Genomic DNA, 27722 nt, shown 5'->3' on the forward strand with positions numbered 1-27722 from the left:
TTTTTAGAATTATGTTTTTGTTTATTGTGTCTATTTGTACGCACATTTGATGAGAAACAAATGTAGACAAGACTTACATAAATTGTAGGTATTCGCAAATATCATTGACGTCATTAAATATGCACAAATATCAACGACGTCATAACAGATACACAAATGTCGGTGACACATATTTCGGTGCGTATTTTCCTGTTTGTACTTAAATATCCATGGAATAAAATTCGATTTGAATGATACTTATTATTCGCAAATGGTTTCAATGGAACAGCATACAGGACTTAACAAATGCTATCACAAAATAGAAATAATTACATATTATCGAGATGTGACAATGTTGATTTTCAATGTTTGTTTGTTGTTATGAATTTAAATAATATTTAATGACTGACATCAATATTTATAATCATAGATATAGGTATATAAAACAATATGTTCTCCTTAATTGAAAATAGCATGTTGCCAGGTACATGTTTTAAAAATGTAGTTGAAAATAACATCTTATCCATATGAGAACGACGAACAGATCATGCATGAAAGTGGCATTTACGAGGATTTATATATGTGAACAACTTGTGCGTATTAATAAAGTCAACCTGAATAATTGTCTTATGATTGATAACAGAATATTCCAAACCACAGTTCAAAAACCGTGCAGCTATTTAAGTGGATATTTAGGACTGGCCATAAAGATGATGCACACGTTAACTAAATGATGCAAGTTAGTTGATACAACATGTACATATATATATATATGCTAACTTCTGAATAACTGCAAAAGTTGTGAAAAACGAGACAGCTCATTGTTTGAGACATTGGTTTTGATTATTGCATGATCGTTCTATAAATGCCTTCTGCGAATCAGGTCATTTTCATAAAAATGAATGCTTACAAAAAATGCCGTGTTTGGAATAAGAGAAAATAAAGACCTAACTGTGTGATGGTTTGTCTAACCATTAAATATGACACAGTGTGTAAGTTCCTTAAAGGATTTAACCTATAAATTGTAAGTATGTGTATTTCTTCTTTAAATCGTTATTAAGATCATGAAATCCGTTGATGAAACCGTTTTTATATATTAATGGACATTTTGGGTAATCATACTAAAATATATTTTTAATGAATATAACCGTAATGTAATTAAATTAGTTAAAACATTCATGAATGATGTAGGATTGAATAATATTGCAAACAAATCAAGTGTATTGATAGCTTTTCATTGAATTTATAACTTTAACGCGCATATGTTTTAGTGAATTTTCATTTTAAAATACGGATGAGTGGTTTGTTTTCCACTCACGTTATTATATAACAGTAGCAAAAAATATCTAATTTTTTATGAAATCGTTATAAAATGTATCAAGCTAATTTTCGATTTTGGTAAAATAGTATGTGTTGAAATATATAAATGGCATCTGTAGGGATTACACGATTGAAAGTATACCAAATTAATGAATTAATGTAAAAGGTGTTCATACAAGTATTTCTATATTAATTTTTTTCTCAAGACACATGTAAAACATTGAAATTTCGAGATATGGTTTGAAAATATGTAGCCACAGTCACATGAATTGTACAGATAAATTTTATCAGGATTTAGTTCAGTGAGTTGATGGACACGGAAACATACACTATATCAGGACAAAATGGGACATCACCATAGTGACGTCGATATAGACGAGTCTCAAATAAACAATGTTAAAACAAAATTGATCACAGATATCAGGGGCAAACTTCTGGAATATTCCTTATGCCTACAGTTTGTTAATGCATTGTGTCAATGGTAGGCCAGGCTACGCGGATCTCGTTCTCAGAAAACGGAGAGTCGATTGTCGTTCGTTGAATGCACCACAAGAAACGTAAATTCTGAACACTGCACATGCGCGGGAATGCCAATCGTCACTTCCCATTCGTCAATAAATATGACATGCGTAAAGAGGACAAAACCAAACAATGTATTTACATGTACGTCAGGAAATTTTGTTCCTCGGTTGTTGTAGTTTCCCCTTATGTATTCCATATTAAGAAAACACATTTGGTCGTTTGTTTCCTTTCCAATCCAAGGGACTAGTCGAGTATATTGTTGACAAATCAACATAAAATCCGATCTTGGATATGCAGTCGCGCACACTCGACAGATCCATGATATTATTTGCCATTACACAACAATGGACCACATGCGGTTTCTTTAAATAAAAGTCTATAAATAGAAAAGAAGTTCCTCCTAGAGTTTACACAAACCATTCATAACTCTGGACTGTTACTGTTCAAATAGTTTCTATTGTTTTTATTTTTTCTTCCTCCTCTTTTTTTCTTCTTTGAACGATGCCGTCGACGTTTTCGCCGTGATCCTCTAATGCGAGATGATTTTGATTCATTGTCCTTTTTAGAATATTGTACACAGTTACATGTTTTTACTACTTTTATTTTATAAGTTCGATAACTGCCGTCAGGACATAATAACATCACTTTCTGCCTCCGCGTTTTTCCCGCCTTGCACTTCCAGTCTTTAACGTATTGTGAGTGCCAATACTTAAGATATTCAGCCCACCAAGACTTATTTTCTTGTCGAGCGGGATGGCAACGTCCCGCACACACCCTCTCCACTACATAGTCCGACGATGTGCACTTCCCATCATATAGTAATCGCTTTGACATCAGCATCTTGCATTTGATTGTTACCTCATCTGAAAAGACAGAATAGTACATATTAGCAAAAGAAGTGTTACCGGGAATAATTAATACATGTCTGGTTTGCCTAATGTACGTATAGTATGGGTATAAGTTGGTTAAAAAGTGCTGAGATATGTACCTTTATACATATCAGCAAGCTTTTATTTACTTCTCTGATTGCTATATACCACAGTAGAAAACCTTTCCCTATCCGCATTTAATCACAGTTAATAAAGTGTATGGTGTACTGTCCTACTTTCAACAAAATAACAACAAATGAGTCACTAACGTAAGCTTTGGGCAAATTTCCATACCCTCATTCAAACCATTGTATCAGATAACTCATCTTTTAAAACAGATTGCAGGTAGCATGTTTTTCAAAGAGCTATTTAAACAATTCAACACAGATGTATTGCGTAACCACAGCCATTGTTTCAGCACGATAGACAGACATTTATTCATATATATATATATATATATATATATACATAAATATAGGTCAATGCGTAATGCTATCGGCAAGTGTCGGCTCAGGTAAGAACGCAAAAAGCAAAAAAAACTGCTGAATTGACATTTACGACGCTGTCAAAGAGCAAACAGCTCCGCTTACGAGTCCGTCTACATACATACACTAGCGGCCTTGTCAATACAGTGAAGCATTCAGATCTGTACTGGAAATTAAACGTCCTTACAGAGGGAAGTTTCCTCGGGTCAGTAATTTTAATTGACCCATGTCACATATCAAAATACTTCAAAATATATGCCGAAAAAATTAAACAGGCTACATTTCATGAATGATCTTTTTCAAGATAAGAGAAGCTTGCTTAGGATTTTAAATTCTGGATTTTAATCTAAAGTGAATCGGGACAACTTATTTGTAGAGAACGTTTATATGGATATAAACAAGCGAGTATATAATGGATTAACACTGATCGCAAGATGTGACTCACCGCGTCCTCTCACCAAGGAATTATTTCAGACGAATTCAAGTCCCACAAATATTTTAATCAGCATCAAAAATAACAATTAGCTTTAATTTTCATATTTTGGATTAACACACTCTGTTATATATCAACATTTGAGCCCAATTTTTCTAAAAGGATATGTTTTCATAATCGATACATAACAAAAATTGGGTTTGCTATCGAAGGCTTTTTTAAATCTCTCATTCCGGCATAGATTCAGAATTCATCACTCAGAAGGCGACAAAACGAATTTTTCTAGCGTTATCATATTCATATTTTCATTACATTGCATTAGTTTGTTTTGCTTTAACATCAATATTGTTCGCTTTGTCTCATAACCCCCTCCGATTTAGTCTAAAATAACGTTTTCATGTCCCTATGTTACATATAAAGCCTTACTCACACATCTGCATCTCTATGTATCTCTGTCATACATTTATCCCTTAAACACCCCCTTTTACACCCACGAATAACACCTCTGTTACACTGGTATAGTCTATAGTAAATACTGTTACATATGTATGTTAGCCACGCAACACTGACCATCGTCCGTAATGGCTGGCCTCTTTGATGATATATACTTTACAATCGCTCCGCGTGCTTGGGTAAAAATTAATGTACCATGGCACTCGCCGAATGTTTGACTCCTCATTCATAAAATGAACGCATGTGTGTATACATTTAGGGGACATTCATGTGTACGAAGCTAAATAAAAAGTGCCACGGCGCCCCCTAAAAATCTATATTAGGCAAAACAGCTCCCAATGCCTACTTTTTTGTGTAATGATATATAGTGAAACGAGAACGAAAACTTCTATGTGGATAAATCATATTGGAGCATAGAATATATTCAACATAGGTTTCTAGTCAATTGGCCTCATGCCAGGACGGGCTCTTTACTGATTAGATGTGTTGCTCTTTTGGCAACTTACTGGCAATGGGAGTGATGTCCAGATCTGGTGTATTACCGACTACGATAATGTTACCATTTAATTGGAATCGAATCTACTGCATGTTTATCTATGCTAATACGGCAGAAATGAAGTAGTCTACCATGCTTTGCTGTAGTTAGTTATCATGAATTGATATGTATTGTATTTGGCACTATCAGTACACAAGCATTTGTAATTTAAACAAAACTGACATGCCCTCCTTTTTGCAAATGTTAACACAAATTCATATATTTGGTGTATTCATCCTACAGAAATGTAATGATTCCTATCTAAAAATGTTTTAGGGATCCCCAAGTATAAAGTGTGTCCCATGATGAAATGTTACAAGGAATTAAAAACCAGTCAATCATGTTACTATACACCATTTATTCTTTATACAGCCAATATCATTAATGCACTAAATGTCCGTAACTTTAAAATCAATATATTTTTTGTTGATCATGAATAATTCAAATTGCAAATAGGTAACAAATTAGCGAAAAAATCATAACAGGCAGATTCATGTTGCACTTCCAGAGCATGCATGCACACGCTGGCCAATGCAGTCAGTCTACTGGTAGTACACAACGGCACCTTCGCATTAATTACATACAATACCAGTTATATTATGTTTCACATATAGCCACAAATCTTTACAAATGTCAGATGCATTTTCATTGACATCGTTTAAAAAAATCTAAACATTTAATATACAATACAGTTCTGATTTTGAAATATGACTTTTCTCAATGCTGCGCTGACCTTGAACTTGATGACGTGTGATATCATATAGAAGAGTCAGCTTACTCTTTTGGAACCTATAATTCACTTATATATCTTTATTTTATATAAAAAATATGGTGCTGATTCCCAAAGGTCTTATTTGTTTTTCGTTTGGATCATTAAGTCCTTGATACTTTGAGACAAAAACTTGGTTTCCGTTTACTCAGTTAGTGGATCAGATGAACGTCTTATTAACGGTACGAACAATGTCAAAATGGATGCTTCATAGTAATGGGATTTCTTAAAAACTATAATATAAATAAAGATTTTGCAATAATATTCGGGTGATTTGTTTCAGTAGAATTTGATTTTACAAGACGATATTAAGAGGCAATATGATTGTTGTTACTATGAAAGGACAACTGAAGACATTGTTATTTTACTCTTACCTTTTATACTTGTCCCATCGATGATATACTTAATGGTTAATCAGTCGTGATATAAACAATACATATATAATAATAGTTTCTGACCTATATTAGTGTTATGTTTTCATTTTAAGTTAATACTCAAAGTACCTGAAAAAGTGAGTCTTCCCTCTACCTGTCGGGAAAATATACACTCTTTATCCCCCAGTATGGTAAATGATGTTTTATAGATCTGCCATGTAGTTTTTATATGTAAGAAAATGCGATCTATTACTTTAGTCATTTAGTCATTTAAGAATAAAAGATTATTTGAACCAGTCGACGCCGATGAAAAATATCAAGCTGTTTTATTGATGAAAATACAAGAAGGATAGCATTGCCGATCTTGAGTGTTAATTCAATAAGTCTTAAAATTAGGTCAAAATGATATGTATATATAACAAGGTTAGAGGAAAACAACACGGGTGTTTATACAGACGGTAAAACTACCTGGTCTCTTGCTACCCTAGATTACCGGTGTCTATTTACGGAGATATATACAAACTACAAGATCCCAATCTCACCGCGTACATCTATTAAACCCATGACGTCACCCCTTCTTATCGGAGTTCTAGAGGACACCTGTCACGCAAGGGGATACATACGGTCATATTGATGCAATATACGATTTCGTTTAGGTAAATACATGACGTATCTCTAACAATATATATAAAGTGTAAATCATTGAAAAACACCAATTAATACCAATATCGATATGGTGGCAGTGTTGGGTTGTACATATGGTGAGGGTACATTATCCACTCACCCATACACAATTGTATCGGGCCCGCCTCCTAGCCAGTGGAGGCCGAGCTGTAAACACAGATTTATGAATGGATTTTGTAAGTTTGGATTTGTACGTATATATGTAAAGATTCGTGTGGCAATGCCTTACCTGAGGCAGGTAAGAACACCATCCAGGTACACACATGGCTTTCTTTGCTTTATGACACATCGCGGTAATCCTTGAAACTCTAACATAACTCAAAGTGAACATTTTTATTATATTTTACAAAACGCTTAGCAGGTCTATGGTTCAAAATTTTATTAAAATAATTTCTTTTTGTTTTAGCTTTGTCAAATTCTTACATTTTCGTTATGATTAACGAATACGACGGTTTCAAAATGATTTGAATGAGAGAAGCCAGAAAAATGGCATATTCAATACACATTAATTAATATACATTTAATAAACTTTATAATCACAAGTCCCTAGGCCGTTAAAAATAGAAATATTACATTTAATTAACTTTTTTAACGTTTATATGATTTTAAAACATCAAAAGCCTGATTGATGCCAAAATTTAGAAATGCTTATACATTTATGCCTACAAACTAGGTCAGAGTTGCCACCGTATTTGAAAAAGTAACTAACGGACGATTATGTCTTGTCAGTATTTTGCAATGTCTTTTGTTGTTTATGCACATTTTTTTATGAAATTAATTCTGTTCCCAGATATATATGGCAATATATGTGAGTAAATATATCACTTTATTGTACCCTCATAACCTTAACATTCATATACAAAATATCTATTAGGATAAATGACAATGAATCTACAATAGACAACAACAGTAAGAGCTGCTTACGTTCATTTGCCAAATGGATCATATTAAAGAAAGAGAAAGTACAGAAATTCTTTCGTTGACAAACACACCGACGAAGATGAATTTTAAGTATCAGTAATGTTAATTTGGAGATGTAAAGCATATGGATTGCTGCTATCATGCACAAAATATTCATTTCCCAGATTTTCTTCACGTAGTCTTTAAGAACACTGCGTAAACAATGGGGTGTGCAAGAAAAAAATTAACTGATGCAGGTCGCATGGTACTTCACAACGATTTTAGCTTTCGGGAGCACATCCAGAAACAGAGTACGTATACAGTCACAAGGATGTGTAAACAACATGGTAAGGTATAGATTTAAAAAGCTGTCCCATATGAAGAATTCTAACCTGGTCTGCTGGTAGTCTATATTGGTCATTCTGACCCACGGCTACTGACCACAAATTCAAACACTCCGAGGTGGCTATCGGGTTTGTTGATATTTACTCATGTCTGTTTAATCTACAAATACATTGTTCTAAATCTACAACGGGTGCAGTCACTATTTTTCCTGTCAGCTTAAAGCTTGACCTCATTTCATCTTCGTATTATTCTCATATGAATTCAAAACCCAATGAAAGGTGCACTTTTTTCCAAACCATTATGCAATTTGTTTACATCATAGCAATTATGCCCCGTTAAATAAATAACTGTTGACATAATTTGATTTTGAAGTCTTGGTCCAGGTTGATAGGTATTCAAACGTCAGTGGACTGTGATTGACAGGGGATATTAGCCTATGTGCCGCTATCGCTGTCGTTATCCGTGTTCCCGGGGCCTTATCATCCTAGATCCGGGCTATCGTCCCCCAACTCAATACACATATCGCTGTTGGTGTATATAATGAACACGTGGGGCAACGCAAATTTGACAAATAATTAACTGTCAACCATCTATTCCATTGAGAACGAGATTAGGCTCTCTCACCTGAATGCTGGCGTAACACAGGCTAGTCAGGGGGATGGAGTGACGAATTCATATTGAATACGTTATCAATCTATAACCTTTCAAAGTATGACAGGTATGAACTGACCTCATTCTGAACACTACTTGGGTTGGAATATGTTAATATTTCATTCATTTAAGAATATAATTGTTAGAAATCTTTTATCTTGACAGAATTAGCTTAATAACCAAAGCCTTTTTTTATTATATTCACTCCAAAATTTCCCTAAAAATATCAATTACGATATTGTGTTTACCTTCACCAACCCGTTGAATATTTAAAGCTTCGAATTGGTGTTAAAATAATCATTTTGAAAACAATAATATAACAGAGTAATATCTTGCAATAGCCATTATTTCACAATAACAGCATACATGATGTATTGTAGGTACTTTCTAATAATAAACTTAGTATTCTGAATGTTTTTTTTACATGTGACGCTCTATTATAATTCAATTTCAATTCAGTTGTGAAATGAAAATTGCTTTAGGTTTGGCTCTTTAGTTGTTATGTATTACAATACGACAGTAACTTAGCAGTTGGATTCTACTGCAATAGATCTGACACTTTCAAGGGGTTGTGACACGTGCCATATTGTGTGTACATTCCACAGGCTATAAAAATGGCCACTTCATCCAAATGACCTCGTATACTTGACCATTCGGGACCACAGCCCGTGTCAAATCTCAGTAATCCAAGTAAACCTCAACACAGAGTGGGCATTTTGTGGTTAAAGGGTTTGTAGTGATGACCTCTTGTTTACGTTTTATTATTGCCTCAACTTACTCTTTAAGAGCTTTAAATGGTTTCGCAGATTATCATTCTCTGTAAATGTACACCATCGTTTGATACTGAGAACAATTGTTTGAACATTTACCAGTTGTATGATAAGAATTCGTCTGCACGATTAAAAACACATTACTATACAATAATACATTGAAGAGAATGGAAATAAATTAAAAAAAAATATCGAGAATTTAAGTTACTCCAAAGAATTATCTAATGTATTATATATCTAAATATACGATACCGTATAGGTTAGTATTGTAAATTGTATCATTTATATAACTTTTCAATGCCACGATATTTGATGTTTGAGTGTACTAGAACGAAACTCATTGAAAACATTCAATGAAAAGATACAAACGGCTCGTAAATGCATATTCAAATACATTCTACTGTATAAAGTTTTTGTGCAGGGTCTGGTGTGTTGCACAGATTGCGGTTTCTGTGAACCAGCGGGAGGTGACCACAGAAAGGTAAAATCTTCTCACCTCATCCTTATCGCCAACACTCTGTGGTTTTGATGTCACTCTCTTACCACGTTGGTACAGAGCTCTTGGGGAATTTAACAATTACTTTAAATGGAAAGTTCATATTACTGTGGATAGTTTTTACATTTACTTTCTGGAGTAGATCGTAATATACCTGAACTGATTTTGAAGTTCTTTTCGATGTTAATTTAAGAAAATAAGTTAACGATTAATTCAAATATAGCTTATTGACCCAAAACCATACCTGTCACCTGTTGATTAGTTTTATGTCGACACAGTACTCTGTTTTGCATATGAACACATGTTTAACGTTTCATCATTTATCTTTATAGTTTGTCATATGATTAAACAAATTATGCAACTATACAGAAAGGTTCGTAAATGCATATTCATATAAATAAAATTATACTAATAGGGAAAAAAGAAAATGGAAAAAAATTGTCATGTTTACATCTTGGGGTTAATGATTTGGAGTACCTTTCGGAATGCATCTCCACACACCAAAGCATTCCGATTTCAATTTTAGTGTACATTACACGGTTTCTGTATCACATTTATCCTGTACCGTCGATCGGTGCACCAATACACACTAATATGGCACGAGTAATTAAAGAAATTGTTAGATATAGCACTCATTACAGTTATTTATTCTATTTATATATTCCGCCAGTGTACATAGGAGCGGGAATTGTTGGTATATCACAAGGCCTGCCATGATTTACTGTTGGTGTGGGTGTTGATGAATGTAGCCTTTGTTTATCTCGATTAATTTCGGCAGGGTCACAAAGAGAATTAAACATGAAGGTGATAGGTAGCCACATATATGTATATGTCTGCCTTATAATACTCTCAATTAACTAGATATCTTATTTAAATATTTTTTTTATTATTGAGAATATACACCGAATGACCTTTGCCACTTTGGAGTACACGGCGCGTATGAACTGAGTTTACGCCCAATATGATAGAGAATATGACCTGTATACCGACATTGATGTGACAATACCGCTCACTGGGGCGACAAAAACATACCTCGCCGGAACACCAAACTTTTATCAAAATATCAAAAGTGCATTTGCGGTTCACCGTAGACTAATAAAATATTGCTCAATTTATTAGAGTAACATTTGTTTAAACATGTTGGGTGATAACTAAGTGTGGTTTATTATCATCAAGTCGTGTGTCCACAATCTATACTGAGTCTACATCGTTGTGGAAAATGTTATAAAAGACTGTAATAATGCTCTCTGTCTCGATAGATTCTAGAAATGAAGAAGTTTCTAAGTTGTTGAAGCCCCCTTCCCATACAAGGGGTAACCCTAATCTCGTTGAAAGCCAAACGCGACAGCGTTGCTAGCCCATTCTGATTTATTTTTGGTATATTTTATAAAATGTGGCGCGTTTTTGATAATAAGAGATACGATATTACCAATGTCTTCAAATGATATTGGTAGATCGGCAAGGCAGGTAAATCTCTATCCAGTCTATGGTTAACAACTCATTTTAAAAGGTGCAATGTGACAGGATGACATCCTGACATTAACGTACACAGTGTTGTAGCAATGCAGCTATGTTTGGATGCAGTGTTGCTACAGAAACTAAACAGCCACATATACACGTCTATACAAGCGCTAATGTTAAAACAGCCTCCTGTGGTCCTCGTTACAGTATCTGACCAAAGAATGACAGTATTTACTACCGCGGACCACACTCTACCGATGTTTTTATTATGACTTTACGTTATATCATACCTTATTTGGGACTGGTGTCTGAACACCAACATAGTGTTTTAAATTAACATCAGAATAAATGTGTATCGCAATGTGTTACAGGATCCTAATTTTTTTGGAGGATCCTTTTTTTTGTGGATCGTAACTTGAGAACAATGCATTTAGGTCAATGTCATTTTGAAATCATACTTTTAGTTTCACATTGATGATATATTTCTGATACAACTTATCACTATCAGCAGCTATATCATTAGACATGTGACCCTTTTCTATGCACAGGATGTGCCATGCCATTTCGGGCTAACTAAAATACACCTATGTACTCTTTTGCACTGGAATTGGCGTCACTGTTCTTTATGCAGCCCTGAATTGTCATACAATTGTTTTGTTTCTTGTTTTATATTGACACTATGTAGTAGATAAACATTGATAGTACTTTATATAGACTTTATATCTGTTATCGTATCTGTCTACAAGTGACTGCTTTCGTCTACATAAGTTAGGACGTCAAAGCATCGAGGTTATTGGCATTATAACACAAAAATAAGTCTTATTGTTTCTTCTACCATCTTTATTGTAATGTTGTGAATAGTCTTGATTTATGGGACGTTGTGTATAGGTTATATGCGCGTAAAAGTATCAGGCACAAAAGAAACCCGACGGACTGCGAGTATAAATATAAGTTGCAGTGTAAATTTTACTATAAACATATCATTACAATATTCATTTCACACAGCCATGTGGGATGACTTTGTACTAGATTATCTTTGGGTTTGATGATTGCACAATGTAATTTTAATTTACCTTTCAGTAAAATATCACATGCAAGAAGATATTTTTTTGGCTTTAACACTTGCTTCGAAGATATAGACAAAATAATATAATTTTGCCCATTATTCTGTGCAATGGTAAGAATAATGTATGAAAAAAACGCTCTTTTAAACATAATTTAACATTACTAATTGTTGTTATTTGATTATTTCCTTGATTTGTTTAATTATATGCATAAAGACATATACCTATCCAATTTACACAGAGACACGCTGATGGTATCGCTATCTAATGTTCTCTAGTGGAAACTTATTGAGGTGCCAGGTATACGACAATTAATTAAAAATTACTACAAATTTGGGCTGCTCATTCATGAGGCTGGTGCATAGAGTTCCTTCATTATCCAATTCATTACCTTGATCGCTCGATTTAACAGCATTGAATCAAGACCGTTATAAGTTTTCTAATTGATTCCAAAAGTCCTATACATGTTTATTCAACAACAACAACGACACCTGGTGGGGTTCAAATGACCTTTTCGTATCAACGCAATATTTATTCAGGCTATCTTTACAAAAATAATCGGTCGCTCTCTAATTCAAATATACAATCGTTTACTCATCAATCCCTACCGAGGTATCCATTCACCGCTGGCCACCTGGAGATCTGCTGACCTCTCGGGGTTATTCATCTGTTTATCTGTTTACCCGTAACCTCTCTACGTTTGGTATACCTGTTAATAATTCTACGAGTCTTCAACACCGGCACATCTAACCTTGGGTTACTATCCACTACACAGAAAACCTATATATCAATCAACTCTTTCACCACTTCTATCACTTTGTAAGATCAACCTTGGGTACTATCAAAAACTTGACATTTTATTTTCTCTTTCTATCGACCTATCATGGTAATGAGATATGTTCGTTCACGACTTAAATTACAACTAGTACTTCTGTACTTGATGTTCCACTGGGATGAAAGCAAACAGGATATCGTATTTTCAGAACTTTCTCGTTTTTGGTAATTTACAACCGACTTAAAACCGGATTATTAGAATCTTTAGATACAGAACGGATCGATATATACACAGAAAGGTGTGTATACCAAACTTCGACAACATTCGATGCAATACTAGTAAAAATTAAAAATCCAATTTCAATTACAAACTGACTTGACATATAATTGAAGCTAAACTATATACAAAATGTTGAATCAACCTTAGTTGAAATTTTGATTTATGTGCACTTTTTTTAAATAGGATGTCATACTTCTTTGATCCTATCTTGTGTAAACGTACAACCAAATCCACCCAGAAGTGGAATAAGGAAGTTCATTTCGCCAATGCTGTGTACATTTGTATTTGCCAATATACTACGACAAAGAATACTCGCAGCAGAGGTAGATACGGGAATGTGCGATGTTTAAAACGGTTTTCAACGCACTTTTAAAATGAGAAAGGGATTATTTATTAGTCTGTGTACATATTAAGTTGTAATTGAAGTGTTGGCTGGAAAAATATGTTAATTCATATTAAAATTACAAACCTGAACTTCACAGAAATCTGATAATTAATGGAATGGTGTTGGGTGATAGCAAGCCATGTCGTCTATCTACATAACAATCACATTCATATTTAAACGCCACATTCAGGTTTTAAGAATGGACTCCTCAATATTGCGCGGAGATAAATTTATATTAAATTGCGCAAAACGTCCATCGTAGTATTACCCTTTAAAATTGTTGTGGTATGTTAAAAGATATTACACATTATTAAAAAATTTTATGTAGATTTAATTAAACAAATGTTGGCATATCATTGCTATCTGACGTAAGTCCTGATTAAGTTAACACCAATGTTCTAAAACTTAAAACAGACTGTATATATTAAGTGCGATGTGATATGGTTAATGAAGAGATGGCCTGTACAATGCTGGTATTGTGTGAATCACATACCACCTGTCAATCCTGTCAAATGCTGACCTCCGCACACCATTGCTTTAGTGTAAAATGTCTCCTGAAAGGGATCCCTTAGCTACACATATAGTTCTGTATGATTAAAGTCCTTTTAAATACAAGAGGAGAAACGTATTTGTATTTATACTAGACTGCTGTTTTAGTGGACAAGATAGGTAAGGCGTACATGTACATATGTAACCAGTTACGTAAAAGTATCATTCACATGGCATTCAATGACCTAAAGTAGGCCTCTCAACAAAGAATACACTTGGCAGATATTCCGTCTTTGCATATTACAGTGTTTGCTCCCTTGCGGGTAGGTATCGATTGTTACATCATTATTTTGTGAGCGCGATTTACGTCGTTTTCTCCGAAACGTATGACGTTACGCTCTCAAACACATGACGTAACAATCAATACCTACACGCAATGACAGATAACTCTGTAATATGCAAATACAGAATTGACGTTAATGAGTGCAGAACTTCGATTTTTTCCAACACTGGTTGTTTTTAGACACAATTTCAACCTAAAATATCAATTATTTGAAATATTTAAAGACAATGCCCTTATTTGAAATATCTCTTATTGTTTTTATCACAATGTATTATACGTGAAGCATACCAAGCATTTTACTCCAGAATACACTTAATTAAAATCAGATAACAAAGTTACATTGTAATTATGCGACAAAAATGTGTGTGGTATAATGATGCATTGTTTTGTTATAGCATTTTACTACTGTTTTTATTTATTTTCATGCGTTATAGTGTTAAATGAATTTCCATTTGAATCGGCAATTTCAAAACAATCTGATACAAATAAGGCTTTATACTGCACAACCAATTTTCTTTGAAAGATGTTTCATGAGGATATTTTTATTAATGCATATTTTCTTATGTATCTTATCTCTTCATAATTGTTAACAATGACGAATTCTGTATTCACTTTTCACTTTACAAAATCTCGTAGAGTTACCGGTCGTTTGTGTCAAATACGGTGCGTTGACATTTTTACATTACCGTGTAAAAGGGTTGTTTATGCAAGGAGTCTGGGTAAAAATGAAATTTGTGTATGTGAAGATTGGAGACCCCAGATCATAAATATCGTCAGGACATCAAGTAAACCGAGGTTTTAAATAACAAGCCCGGAAACTGGTGAGGTATCTGTTGAGATAGAGAAGATAATAGAGAGATCGGGTAGATGCTGTTGTGTTGGGTTAGCTGCGACTAGTCAACATCATATCATCGTGAGGCTTGTTAAATATAGTATTGTACGGGGAGATAACAGCACAGATGACCCGGTGACACCTAGACAAATCCAAGTAGTGATATACAATGAACTGTTACACAACATTAATGTTGAACGGTTGAAATGAAGTGAAATAAGCTTCCCATCTCCAGGGTTTCCTTTTACGTTTATGTATATCGTAGATTGCTACACTTCCTTTGAAAGAGACGGTTTTGTGAGGACAAAGAAAACTTGTATAAAACATAATACCATGTCGTAAATAGTCCCCGTTCAACGTCTTCATTCTCCACTGAGGTCGTAAAAGGAAGGATATTGAAGCAGTGTTTTTATCGGGTCATACTACTCGGTCTATCATTCGGCGACAAAATCTGACGGACTAAGTATGTCTGCACGAGGATTTATCCTAGACGCTCATTTTACATGTCCATTCAAAAGTGTGGATTTATTTAGAAACCGTTTTGACATTAAATATTTTATGTCAGTCTTTTTATCTCACTCGCATCTTTCTTTTCTTCTTTATTCTGGTAGAAATCATACACTATTGTTCACACCTAATATAATGACATTTGTTTGTGTTTTCACCATTACATCTCATACATTATCACCTCTTTGATATCCTGCTACCATTTAAATATAAATGTAATATAATTCATTGTATATTTTTGCATCTAAACAAACGTACACGCTCGTTTAACCTTTTGACTTGTTCCTGTTTGTATATATCTGTCTTCACTCTGAACTATTTCTCTCACCAAAGACCATGTAACATTTGTCTCCATATTACACACCTCGTCGTCATAATTTGGAAATAGTCCTATTGTTTCAACGCCATTGATCTTGTATGTAGTCCGGGAGCGTTTCCACTGTTTCGTATCTTATTACAGTAAATGTACTATTCATTGAAAGACATAAAATAAAAAGAAATCGTTGCGTTATATCTAGATATGAATGGATATCACAAATATACTTAAATGAAGTGCTATTGAACCAGTAACATAAGCACAGAGATCTAAACTACTAGAAAGTAAATGATATCACATGAAATTGATCGGTATCATTAACAGAAATAATTAATGATAAATTGATAACCGTAATCATATCTATTGGTATCGGGAAGTAGATAAAATATGTCGTTCTCTTCTATATAGACTAATAAAGACATGGTAAAGACATAGTACCTTCATGGAACATTACACGAACCATTCTCTACTACAGTGTTATCATCAGGGTTCACGTGTGTTTGGCGCCAATCGTGGACAGAATAGCGTCGTTGGTTTGAGGGATGGTAACGTCACAAACAATGCACACGCGAGAAGCGTTTCAGGTAAATCAACTGTCATTATTTCTATAGGCGGGAACAATGGTTGGCTGGCTTTGTTGCCTCAGTTTGTGTGTTGTTTTTGTGTTCTCTCTATACACTGTACTCGCACGAAACCCAGCCCTATCCATCTCTTAGGTCGATTACCCACCCACTCTAGCGAGTAAACGTCTCACTGAAGACGGGCATCGTCCAAACCATGGCGGACACTAACAAAACAGTAATTTAGTGGAAGTGCATGCAGAGGAAGACAGCATGTCTTTGAATAAATGGATATGTGTATGTTGTATTAAGCAACAACTTTATTTATACCCATGCATAACGTTTACATAACACCAATAATATAATAGTTACTTTTGTTAGTTAATTATTAAGATTAGATGGGTGTTCACTAATTACGGGTTAGCGCTATTTATTTGACACTATCACAGAACATGTTGCTCCAAGGACATCTATGAAATAATTGAATTACTTAAGTGACAATATTGAGCGGCAATGAGCTATCAATTAAGAAACATAATCATCAAAGTAGATGTACTTAAACGCCTGTTTTCATTTCTAACAAGAGGATCGTATCAGTAAATTACTTTTATAACTAATTCCCCGAGTAGATATCATAATGATAACTGAAAGGAAAGCTGGTGATTAGCATATTTCAGGAACCATTCTTCGTCAGCTGCAGATATTAATTTCCATTGAAGGTAAAGGTACATCTGCCTAGTAACGTAATATTGAAAAGGCAGCATGCATGTGAACGTGCTAAACAATGACGTAACAACACCCAAGATCATTGACAATATGATTATACTATTAGGAAACACCACTGAATAATTGATTTTTTTTAAAGCATAGACAAAAATAATTCGAACTCTCTTTACAAGCTCTTGACCGGTCAGTGTTCAACTAATCTAATATTGTTAGAAAGTATGCGTCATTTGATATCTATCTGCATCGTTCAATGAATTCATTATTACAATATTTCACTTTCTAATCCCTTGCTTTGTTTTCATTGATAATAATCTGTTTTAAATATGTTATAAGTTTTTATACTTCACATACTTTTACTCATTAGTTCACTTGAAACAGAAGTCGCGTACTTTTCCGAAACGTCGTCTTCGTTTTAAGCGCTCCTTTGTACAAGTATGTACATATGCAGTGTTTTCACACTCACCCATCGAAACGACCGAAATCTTATTAATCATCTGTGCTATTTTCCATTACCTCAAATCAGACATTTCAGCATGAAAGGTCTGGGTAGCGTAATGCTATTTCTTGGGTTACTAAGAGAATCATGTAATATTTCTGAACATTTACCTTTTTAAATAATAGAATAGGATCTCTTCACCACAAGCTACGTATCCATCGATGCACAAACATTAAAGTTTTAACGTACGCTTACGCCTTTTTGAAACATTAATATGATTTATTTCTCGTGATTGAAACAGCAAAAACCCTACATTTGTCTTGTAATGACACCAATATCAACTACATGGCTTTCACATGTTATGTCTGGGTAGCAGGTCATTACTGAATCTGAAGGGTTATCGACACATATAAATCTTCTTTCTTTGGCAAAAAAAATAAAGATGCTATTTTTTCTTGATGCTAATGACTACATTAGCCTAGAAAAGTAGTAACAATTTCGCTATAGGGTATTCAGCATTGAACAATAATGAGCAATATCCTATATGTTGATATAAACATTTCAGCACTTATGATATCAAAAGTAATGTTTTACCGCCATGAGATATTTTATGTCCTTAATTTTAAACATTTACGATATGAACATATTTTTCTATTACGTTGTGATTTGGGTTTAACTACAGTTTTTATGTTAAGTGCAGAGTTGATGACGTAATATTCCTTGAAATAAAAAGTATTTTAACCAAATAAGGTCAATTAGAATAATGATTAATAGGTAACATGTATTTTTTACACAACAGTCACATCACAATCGATACTGTCATCTTCGCACGGATCTATAGAATGGGAGTGTGAAGCTAAGCAGTTACAGGTGCCTCGCAACAGTCGCCTTCTATGAAGGCTGACGTCGTTCATATATTTCGTATTAAGTTCAGGTCCTTGTATAAATCATGATATATGTATGTATATCGTTCAATTTATGTATTGCTTTTGACCAAATGACAAGCCGACTCTTGGCACATGCCACATTTAAAGTATCGAAGAGGATCATGTGGTCTGTTTAGTGGTTATTCAATTGAAAATATAGAATCAAGCAAAACAGGCAACCTTACTCAGATGTGAAATATAGTAATAAAGCATTTCTATTCTGGCTTAGCAGGTAGTTCAATATACATATGTATTTTTATCGGTGTATAGGTGATGTCACATGTGTAGAATACGGTAACAGTTAACGTCACAAGTCGTCTGCCTTAACCTAGATAAATAAAAAAGACTAGAAGCATCAAACGAGTGTGTATTATAGATTGTTCTATGTTTAGGATAAACCTTAATAACACCTTAATAAATTATAGGGTTCATAATTTACAGTGTCTTTTTATGATTCATTACAGCAATACGTAGTTGAGTACACGCTATGATTTTATCAATGCTGTGCGAACTATAATGAATGATGTTCAATTTCTCCACTGAAGTGTTCATGTGTTATGAAATCTGTCAATTACCAGATCCGTAATGAGAGATCGGATCAAATGCCTGTTTAGTTTGTTAACAACAAACATAGAAAACCTTATCTTTTCAAAGCGATAAAAAACGTATCCTGACATAGTAATGTAAAAAAATAAGTTTAAAGTAAAATATCTTAAACCACACATAAAACACCTGTCAACATATAGTATAAAAATATATTATATTATTTGAATACTAATTACATATGTATGTATATATTTACAGGTTATTTTTGTCCCGAGGTTTATAAAACATTACTGACAGAAGACATTTCAGCATGAGTGTGCCCTTTTGTGAGAAGACGGCCCTTTAACTTTATGTAAGATGTCTATGTGCTCCCTCTAGTACCGAACCGTTACCTATATTGGTGTACACTGCACATGTGTGCAGCAGATCAATGTTGCACTATTATAAATGTACAGGTCGGTGGTCCCCACGCTGCACGTGAGGTTTCGGGACCCTTGCTCCCTCCCCCACGTCGGGAGATCTGTCTGCCTACCAGGCTGCCATGTTAATCCATTCACGGGATATGTAATTGACATGTAAGAGAACAAATATCACCAATTTTTCTACGGAAGTTATACATTACATGGCACAAGTGGTTTCTCTTTGTATGTCGCCTAATCATCAAAAGACGTCTATTTCAACACAGCATCTGTTCAAATCTAGCATTTAGGCGTGTTGACCTGTGACTTCACTTTGCTCGTTTAAGTGATTTGTTTCTCGTTTTGGCCTCTTAAAACTTAAAAGGAGTTCATTCTTTAGGCAGATAGTAATCAGGAATTGCATTTATCTTGTAAATTGTTGATTGGAACGGAGAACTCCATGACCTATTTACACACGTCTTGTCTTTATAAATACGACTCCGTTAACCTTTCAAGTCACTTCTTAAGGAATAGCTATTTTGGGGAATGTCTCAACAGAGAACATTTTTACACCAGATAGTTCAACTTAATCAAACATCATTAAGAACGTCTATTATCCGATATAGTTTAACATCTTGTTCACAACATCATTAGTTGAGAATTGTAAAAAAAAAATTTTTTCCTCAATACATATAAAGATATGTATTTATAAGTCAGTTTTATGTTGGTTTTGAAATGTCAAGGGGATAGAAATGCTATTCGAATATGTCATGATAAGGTATTGTTAAAATTAAGGTTTATGTGTAAGAACACTATAAAAAGACAATGAGAGTGGAATAAACTTTACGTCTAAAGCATTGTCTTCATCGGTTCTGTTAGGATTCAATTTGTTGACTTATTTTAATTTTTGAGCATCGTATTTTAGAAATAACGAATTATACAATTGAATGTTCGTGTTACTCCACAACCTCGACTTTGTAGTTTATCAGGTGCCCTAATATAAGCTGTTTTTTCTAGTACGTAACACTCACCTATGCAGTATTTAATGTAAATGTCAATAGCTTATATATATATATATATACAACTGTTATTGTGTACGAAGAATTCCGTATTTTAATTCGAATTTCCGCTCAGAGGCTATTGTTAACAAATTGTTCAATACATGTTCATAGTTTTTGCTAAATAGTCAATGGTAGAATTTCTAATTCATGATATGTTTTATCCAATTTTGAGAGAAGTTACACTTGTGAACACATTTGCGGGCATTTAACAGATTTTACTATGTGTAATAGATAAATAACGTGGTCGCGCTAATTTGTCGCTGCAAGATAGGTAATGTATTAAGACTCTTGGTAATTTATTCATATATACAGCACGATTTAAAGGTTTTAGTGAACATTTAAGGACGCTCTTTATAGGTTACTAAATCAGGTCTCGACATCATCGTCATCGTTTAACAGATTGGTAAATAAAGATGGTTGAGTTCAATTTGAATCTAAAAACGGGTGATAATTTCGGATAGAAATGTAATTATCTGTCAGCATATAAAATTAAATTGTTATTTCATCCAAGTTATCGTTCTGTTGCAGTGATATTAATGGATTTTAATTAATAATACAACGTGTAAGAATCGCTCGTATGACCTTGTGTCCTTATTATGTTTTATCTAACCATCCAAATTGACTTGTCTCCATTCCGATAACACAAAGAAAAATTATAATTATCATAATATTTATATCAGGCAACAGGAATGTCACATTTGTTAATTCTGCTTCCTGCAACTCTTGAGCTAATTATTAGTTAATTTAGCTTATTAGTGAGCAGAGTGACGTAAACCGGAAATAATAATGATATCCTCAGCTAAAGTGCCGTAATTAAACTCAATCATTAACGCGCCCTGTAATAACACCACGGCGGCTTCTAAAACACTCGCACTGTCATCAGTAACGCTATACCCAACGCTAAACTTCTAGCATTTAAATGAATTAAATGTGTTAATTGATTTTATTAATTTTCTAAGCTACTATTTTGAATGGAAAACGGAGTTGAATTTATAATGCAGGTGGTGAAGCTTAGCAATCAGTGCTCCTACATTACACAGATGTGAAATATATTATTACATTGATGTTTGATTTGCTGTAATGAACGTAAAACAAGCAAGGTGTACATTTCTTATGTTATATAAAAAAAAAAGAACCCGTGATTTTAAATCATACTTAAACTGATTCAAAATAATATTGGTCCACTGACTAGCTATTATATCAAATGTATTTTTTGTTTTAAAACACCGAGTTCAACACTCTCTGCTACAATACAAGTCAAAGAGTATGACAAATCGTAGCGAATCATACTTACTCTCAAATGTCACACACACATAACGTTTTCAACAAGAGGTCATTGTAGGTGATCGATCGAACTATAGTTTGCATCCTTATAATACTATATCTAGAAGAATGCATGTTGTCAGGAAGTCACTTATAGCTTTATATAACAATACATTATGAACACATACAAACAACTGTTATGTTAAAACCATCATTGAACCAAGTATACACTTCCAAAAACAACATTTCAAAGAAAGAAATGAAGTGCAATACATATTTCGTATGTAAACTGACTGAGTAACCATAGTTCAATAAATCATTTCAACTTTATACACTGAAAAAGGTGGGATAGGCTAACGACCTCGGTATCAAAGCATGCATCGGTTTTTATCAGATATGTAACAGTTCTAACGCGTTAGGTAGACCAAAACTGCATTTGTATAATACATGTCTATTTACTATAACACCCGAACCAATATTAAAAGGGTCGACCGTACAGAGAAGGCTTAGAACAAGATTTGGACATTTTCTGGAGAATCCTATTATCTAGCTCCTTTCAAGCAAGTGCTTATTTTTAATCCCTCGTTTCACTATAGTAGCTCGAAAGCTACTTCGATCGATCAAATGCACCCCAAGCAAGTGTTTTAAAGGGTCTACGGTTCTATGTCTTTACTTTTAGGATATTTTGTCTTACCACGTGGACACTGTGGGAATAAACTGCTAATCTCATTGAAGATTCGCTGTTTTATCTACTCGTTACTATACCCTAATTTACACAGAAGAATGTATGATTTGCATACCACTGTAATCTATAGGGTAGGACCCAACCACCTGGCTCTGACTCCATTCATCTGCGCAGTGACACAAAATGTGGGTCATTCAAGTTGAGTACTACTTTAAATCACGTTTCTACTGCGGTTCCTCCTTCTTGTTGTGAGAATGTCATAGATTTTCCCTCACATCGTATAATTAATTCAATAATAATCACAATAATTCAAACTACACAACTCTCGTAAATATCTAACACTATGATTGAGGAGTCTATGGACAAGGCAAAACCCCCATACACAATCAAAGTGCCCATTAGACTGGTATAAATACATATCTGTGTTTACTCTTATCAAGGTAAACTCTCTATCATTGTATTTATCCCCGTATCAATGCTCGCCCTGTGTACACTCCTAGCAGTCCATATTGATTGCACCCGTATTATTTGGAGTACAACGAACTCACGTTGTGCGTGCGGAACACGTGGCTCTGTGTTCATATCCGAACCTTGTTGGATGCAAACACAGTAGAGCGCATTAATGTGCTAATACAACTTCTTAATAAAGAAAGAGAGAGAGAAAACCCGGACTTTAACAAAGGTTTGACAATGCTCATTCAATATATTACGATACAGGATATTTTCATATCTATTTTAAACTAGAAATTATATTGGTTATAAATTGGTCCATTGAGAAACAGCTCTGTGCTCCCAGTCACTTACACACAAAGCATTCACACCGAATCTGTTCGTGATTGTTATCCATAAAGCACGCTTTTAGGACGATGACATATAAAATATGCCAAGGCACATGATCGCGCCAACAATATCATCATTATAAACTATATGTATATGTTGTTTTTATAAATATGGAGCTTGTACTATTTGTTTAAACCTTGATTGCATGCGTCAGTACACCATGAAAAACATACAGCATTTATCAATAATATGTCAAAGTATTTCACTAAATTGGCTAAAGTAATATCATTTTAGTTTATGAATAAATCCCAATGCAACACAATATGTGAAAATCGTATAGATTTGGACCTACCTGGCGCAGGAAACAAATGTTTATTAATGTATCCTTGGTTTAATAAGTCTGCATCTGTCACCCCTTCATTAGTAGTATCCGGTGGGGTAAGCACAAGTGCTGCTTCATATGCACTGAAGAGAGCGAAAACAGTGCAAAGCAAGCTTCCGTCTTTAATCCGCCGCATGGTTTACGTCATTTGGCAAGTAGAATCATTCACAAACACTCCTAATAAAACATGTATAACAATTAACTTGGATGAAAACTTTCATGTATTTGACATCACATGTCATTGATGCGGCGAATAATTTTCGTGCATTAGAAAAAGCAACATTATTTGGCTCGAGAATTGGACGTACACAGCCATACTCCCATGTGTGGCCAACATGTTTAGTGTAATCTGGCGCCGGGTCTCGCCGAGTCGACTGACTACTAGCGCCGTATCATACTACACAACACTGGGCAATAAAGGGGCGTGGTCTCTATCACCGGAGCAGAACGAACAAACGTCAATCATCAGCCAGGTAGGTTTGTCAATGAAACTACTGGGACTACGTATAGTAAAATGTTATATACGACTGTCAAGGTACGAATATATATACACATGCAAAATTGATTGAAACAGTAGTACTATACAGACAGACTGCACTGTTTTCCGTGAATTTGATTTGTCAGCGATCCTGTTCCGCCCAATAGATGGGGAAGTTTTAACGGGAAAAAACCATACCCATTTTCTTCACAGCCCTTCACGATGTATTAGAGAGGTATCTGGCAAGGTGGCTTATTTGGGTGGATAGCAGTATAACAATACCATGGACGAGATTCCGAAGGGTATTACACTACCTTAAATTGTATATGAAAAGCATGGTCCCCGTAATAAAGGGGTTTGGTCGGTGTGATAGTGGTAAAGAGTATCGGTGCGATCTCACTAGCCCTATAGAGCGGGTAAAATTTACATAATTTTTCGTGTGAGTGTTGTATACATCAGTGGTCTGCCTAGCTAGCACATGGAGCACCTGTTGGCTGTATTGTCGAGCCACCTGTATATTGAGTCTGTGTTTCCTTGTATATTGAAGATTAAATTTATAAAGGCGGTGAAGTTGTTTTGTCTCTGTTGCCTGTAATCAGCCCACCTGCATTACCTGGTCGGGTAGCAAGCGACTTGTCAGCTTACACTCCAATTATCTTCTTTGACATTTACATGATAGTTTACATTGTTTCAGACATACATTGATCTGGAGATCGTCAGCAATGTTCCGAGATAGCATGGCACTACCAACGCGTGATTGGTCGTGTTTGATATGAAATCCATTGCCCACCAAATGTTTCTCTGATACCTTACGAGGACAAGAGCATATTCTGAAGTTTCCTCCCGCCTTGATAGTATGGGTAGCATTTAACGCTTATCTATTCTGCCATCGTTTCAAAAGAAGTTAGGATACAGCGTTACTGCTGATACGGGTATTTTACCATCACTGTCATAACATCACCTTCACACATTGTCACTACCTTTCACATCAGTCACAACATCATCGTAATGTAGCTTACTATATCGTCACCTCAGTCACATGACGTAATGTAGTTTACTATATCGTCACCTCAGTCACATCATCGTTATGTAGCTTACTATATCGTCACCTCAGTCACATCATCGTAATGTAGTTTACTATATCGTCACCTCAGTCACATCATCGTAATGTAGCTTACTATATCGTCAAATCAGTCATAACATCATCGTAATGTAGCTTACTATATCGTCACCTCAGTCACAACATCGTAATGTAGCTTACTATATCGTCACCTCAGTCACATCATCGTTATGTAGCTTACTATATCATCACCTCAGTCACAAAGGCATCGTAATGTAGCTCAATATTTCGTTAGTCACAACAATGTCGTAATGTAGCTTACTATATCGCCACTTCAGCCACAAAGTCATCGTAATGTAGCCTACTATATCGTCACATCAGTCACAACATCATCGTAATGTAGCTTACTATATCGTCACCTCAGTCGAAAAGTCATCGTAATGTAGTTTAATATTTTTTCACGTCAGTCACAACATAATCGTAATGTAGCTTACTATATCGTCACCTCAGTCACAACATCATCGTAATGTAGCCTACTATTTCGTCACCTCAGTCACAAAGTCATCGTAATGTAGCTTAATATTTCGTCACATCAGTCACAAAGTCATTGTAATGTAGCTTAATATTTCAATCGTCACATCAGTCACAACATCATCGTAATATCGTTTACTATATCGTCACCTCAGTCACAACATCATAATGCAGCTTACTATATCAACACCTCAGTCACAACATCATCGTAATGTAACGTACCATATCGTCACATCAGTCACTTCACATTCTGTCACACTATCCTATCGCCTTAACTTTACGCGTCTTCTGATATGACGCAACCGCATTCTAATACAACTTTATACGTTATACCATCATCCGCTTTTTCCGGTCATAATCTTCATGACATCGCCTAAGATAATGCCGATGACATGCGCCACAACGATCACAACATCATCAAAATGTTTGTTTTCATCAACATGGGTTACCGACATAGTTTAGGTAAATAAAAAGGAATTATAAATATAAACAAAAATATGTCATGTAAAGTAATGGATAAGGTTTCGTCAATGTTATGGCTGATGTGTGTGACTCAAAATAGTGCTAGAATGATGTTCTGACAGTTGCGGTGACATATATTGTCAAAGAAGAGAAAAGAAGAGGAACGATTGGTTAGTTGGTAGGTTTTTTGATTGATGTGGCCTATTTACAGCTAAGGTCATTATAAGTACAAGCCACTCCTGAGGTGCACCGGTACGTTTTCATTAGATTACCTTACCGAAGAGACCTTTCCAACAGGTCAAACTAGATACGAGACAACATTATCCAGTCGTCCCACTCCCTTTATGTTGAACACTACGCCGGAACAGAAACTACTACTCATATAGACGATGGTGTCTCTCGGCTTGGGAACAACACTCAGAGACTTGCTTAATCAATAAGTTCAAAGCAGTGTTAAAATGTCAGAAAGATTTTAAATTCATTCGCATTTAATGTCAGTATTATTAAGTGAGGACAAGCAGGTTAAATTCTCATGCTATACTTGAAGTGCACGTTCTATATTTTGTATTATTTCAAGTCAAAATCCTTATCCCACCTACGAAATAAAAATGAAGGACGGTGCAAGGTCACGATTTCTTTTTCTGGTACGCTCTTATTTATCAAATCAGGAACATGTATGTTATATAGAAAATCATGATATGAAGCATACCTACATACGTGATAGAATTGCGATTTTTTAATGGGATCACATTTGGTGCCTCTAAAAACGCTGCATTGGGCTACTATAAGCTCAGGCTTTTTTATCGATGGAGTGTTAAAATGTATGTCAATATAATTGTGTTTACTAGGTACAGTACATGACCCTAGCTACTCATACCTATAATGGCCTCATCAATATACCCCACCTATATGACACACACCTGGTGCCGTTGATTACCGTAAACATATGATTCACCTGTGCTCTACAAACATTTTTCCGATACTAACTCGCAATTTACCTACCAGAGCCAGAAAACCATGGTTTTAAAGCAATAACGTTTCACACAAATTACTAATCGAAACTAACAACGAGGTATACCGATTGAAGTGGCTTATTTTAGTCGTTGCATCCCTTGTATGAACGTTTTAGACTCTTTTAAACACTGTAGCATCGTTAGGAAACCAACGCAATGGCATGCGAGGTATTATTGATATTTGGTTTTTAATGAGTCTCAATTTTATTGGCAGGTTATCGGGAAGACGGTTTTGTTAATCGTTTAAGAATTCAATTAAAAGACATCCCACAACAGCATGCACATTCCAGTATGCAATATTTCAATTATATCACCTTGGCTTCATCATTACTGAAACATTTTTTTTCATTTTCAAATATTTTCATTACATGGAAATGAT

The 27722-nt window shown here is 34.7% G+C and overlaps 1 protein-coding gene across 1 annotated transcript; it reads right to left on the minus strand.

The window, feature by feature from the left end:
- Positions 1–24187, minus strand: LOC138320576 (sclerostin domain-containing protein 1-like). The gene is made up of 2 exons (XM_069263639.1): positions 23770–24187; positions 1–2684 (listed from the first exon to the last, which is right to left on the minus strand). Exons 1-2 carry the CDS (start codon positions 23933–23935, stop codon positions 2242–2244), a joined length of 609 nt encoding a protein of 202 aa, XP_069119740.1. The 5' UTR covers positions 23936–24187; the 3' UTR covers positions 1–2241.
- Between the last annotated feature and the right edge of the window lie 3535 nt (positions 24188–27722).

Source organism: Argopecten irradians, chromosome 4 (genome assembly GCF_041381155.1).
Source record: "Argopecten irradians isolate NY chromosome 4, Ai_NY, whole genome shotgun sequence".
In the NCBI taxonomy this organism is placed as follows: domain Eukaryota; kingdom Metazoa; phylum Mollusca; class Bivalvia; order Pectinida; family Pectinidae; genus Argopecten; species Argopecten irradians.

Excerpts from the sequence above, each read along its gene's own strand:
- LOC138320576 (XM_069263639.1), bottom strand. The coding sequence starts at position 23,935 with ATGCGGCGGATTAAAGACGGAAGCTTGCTTTGCACTGTTTTCGCTCTC. Across the intron at positions 2,685-23,769 it reads ACATTTGTTTCCTGCGCCAG|ATGAGGTAACAATCAAATGC; the intron begins GTAGGTCCAAAT and ends CTGTCTTTTCAG.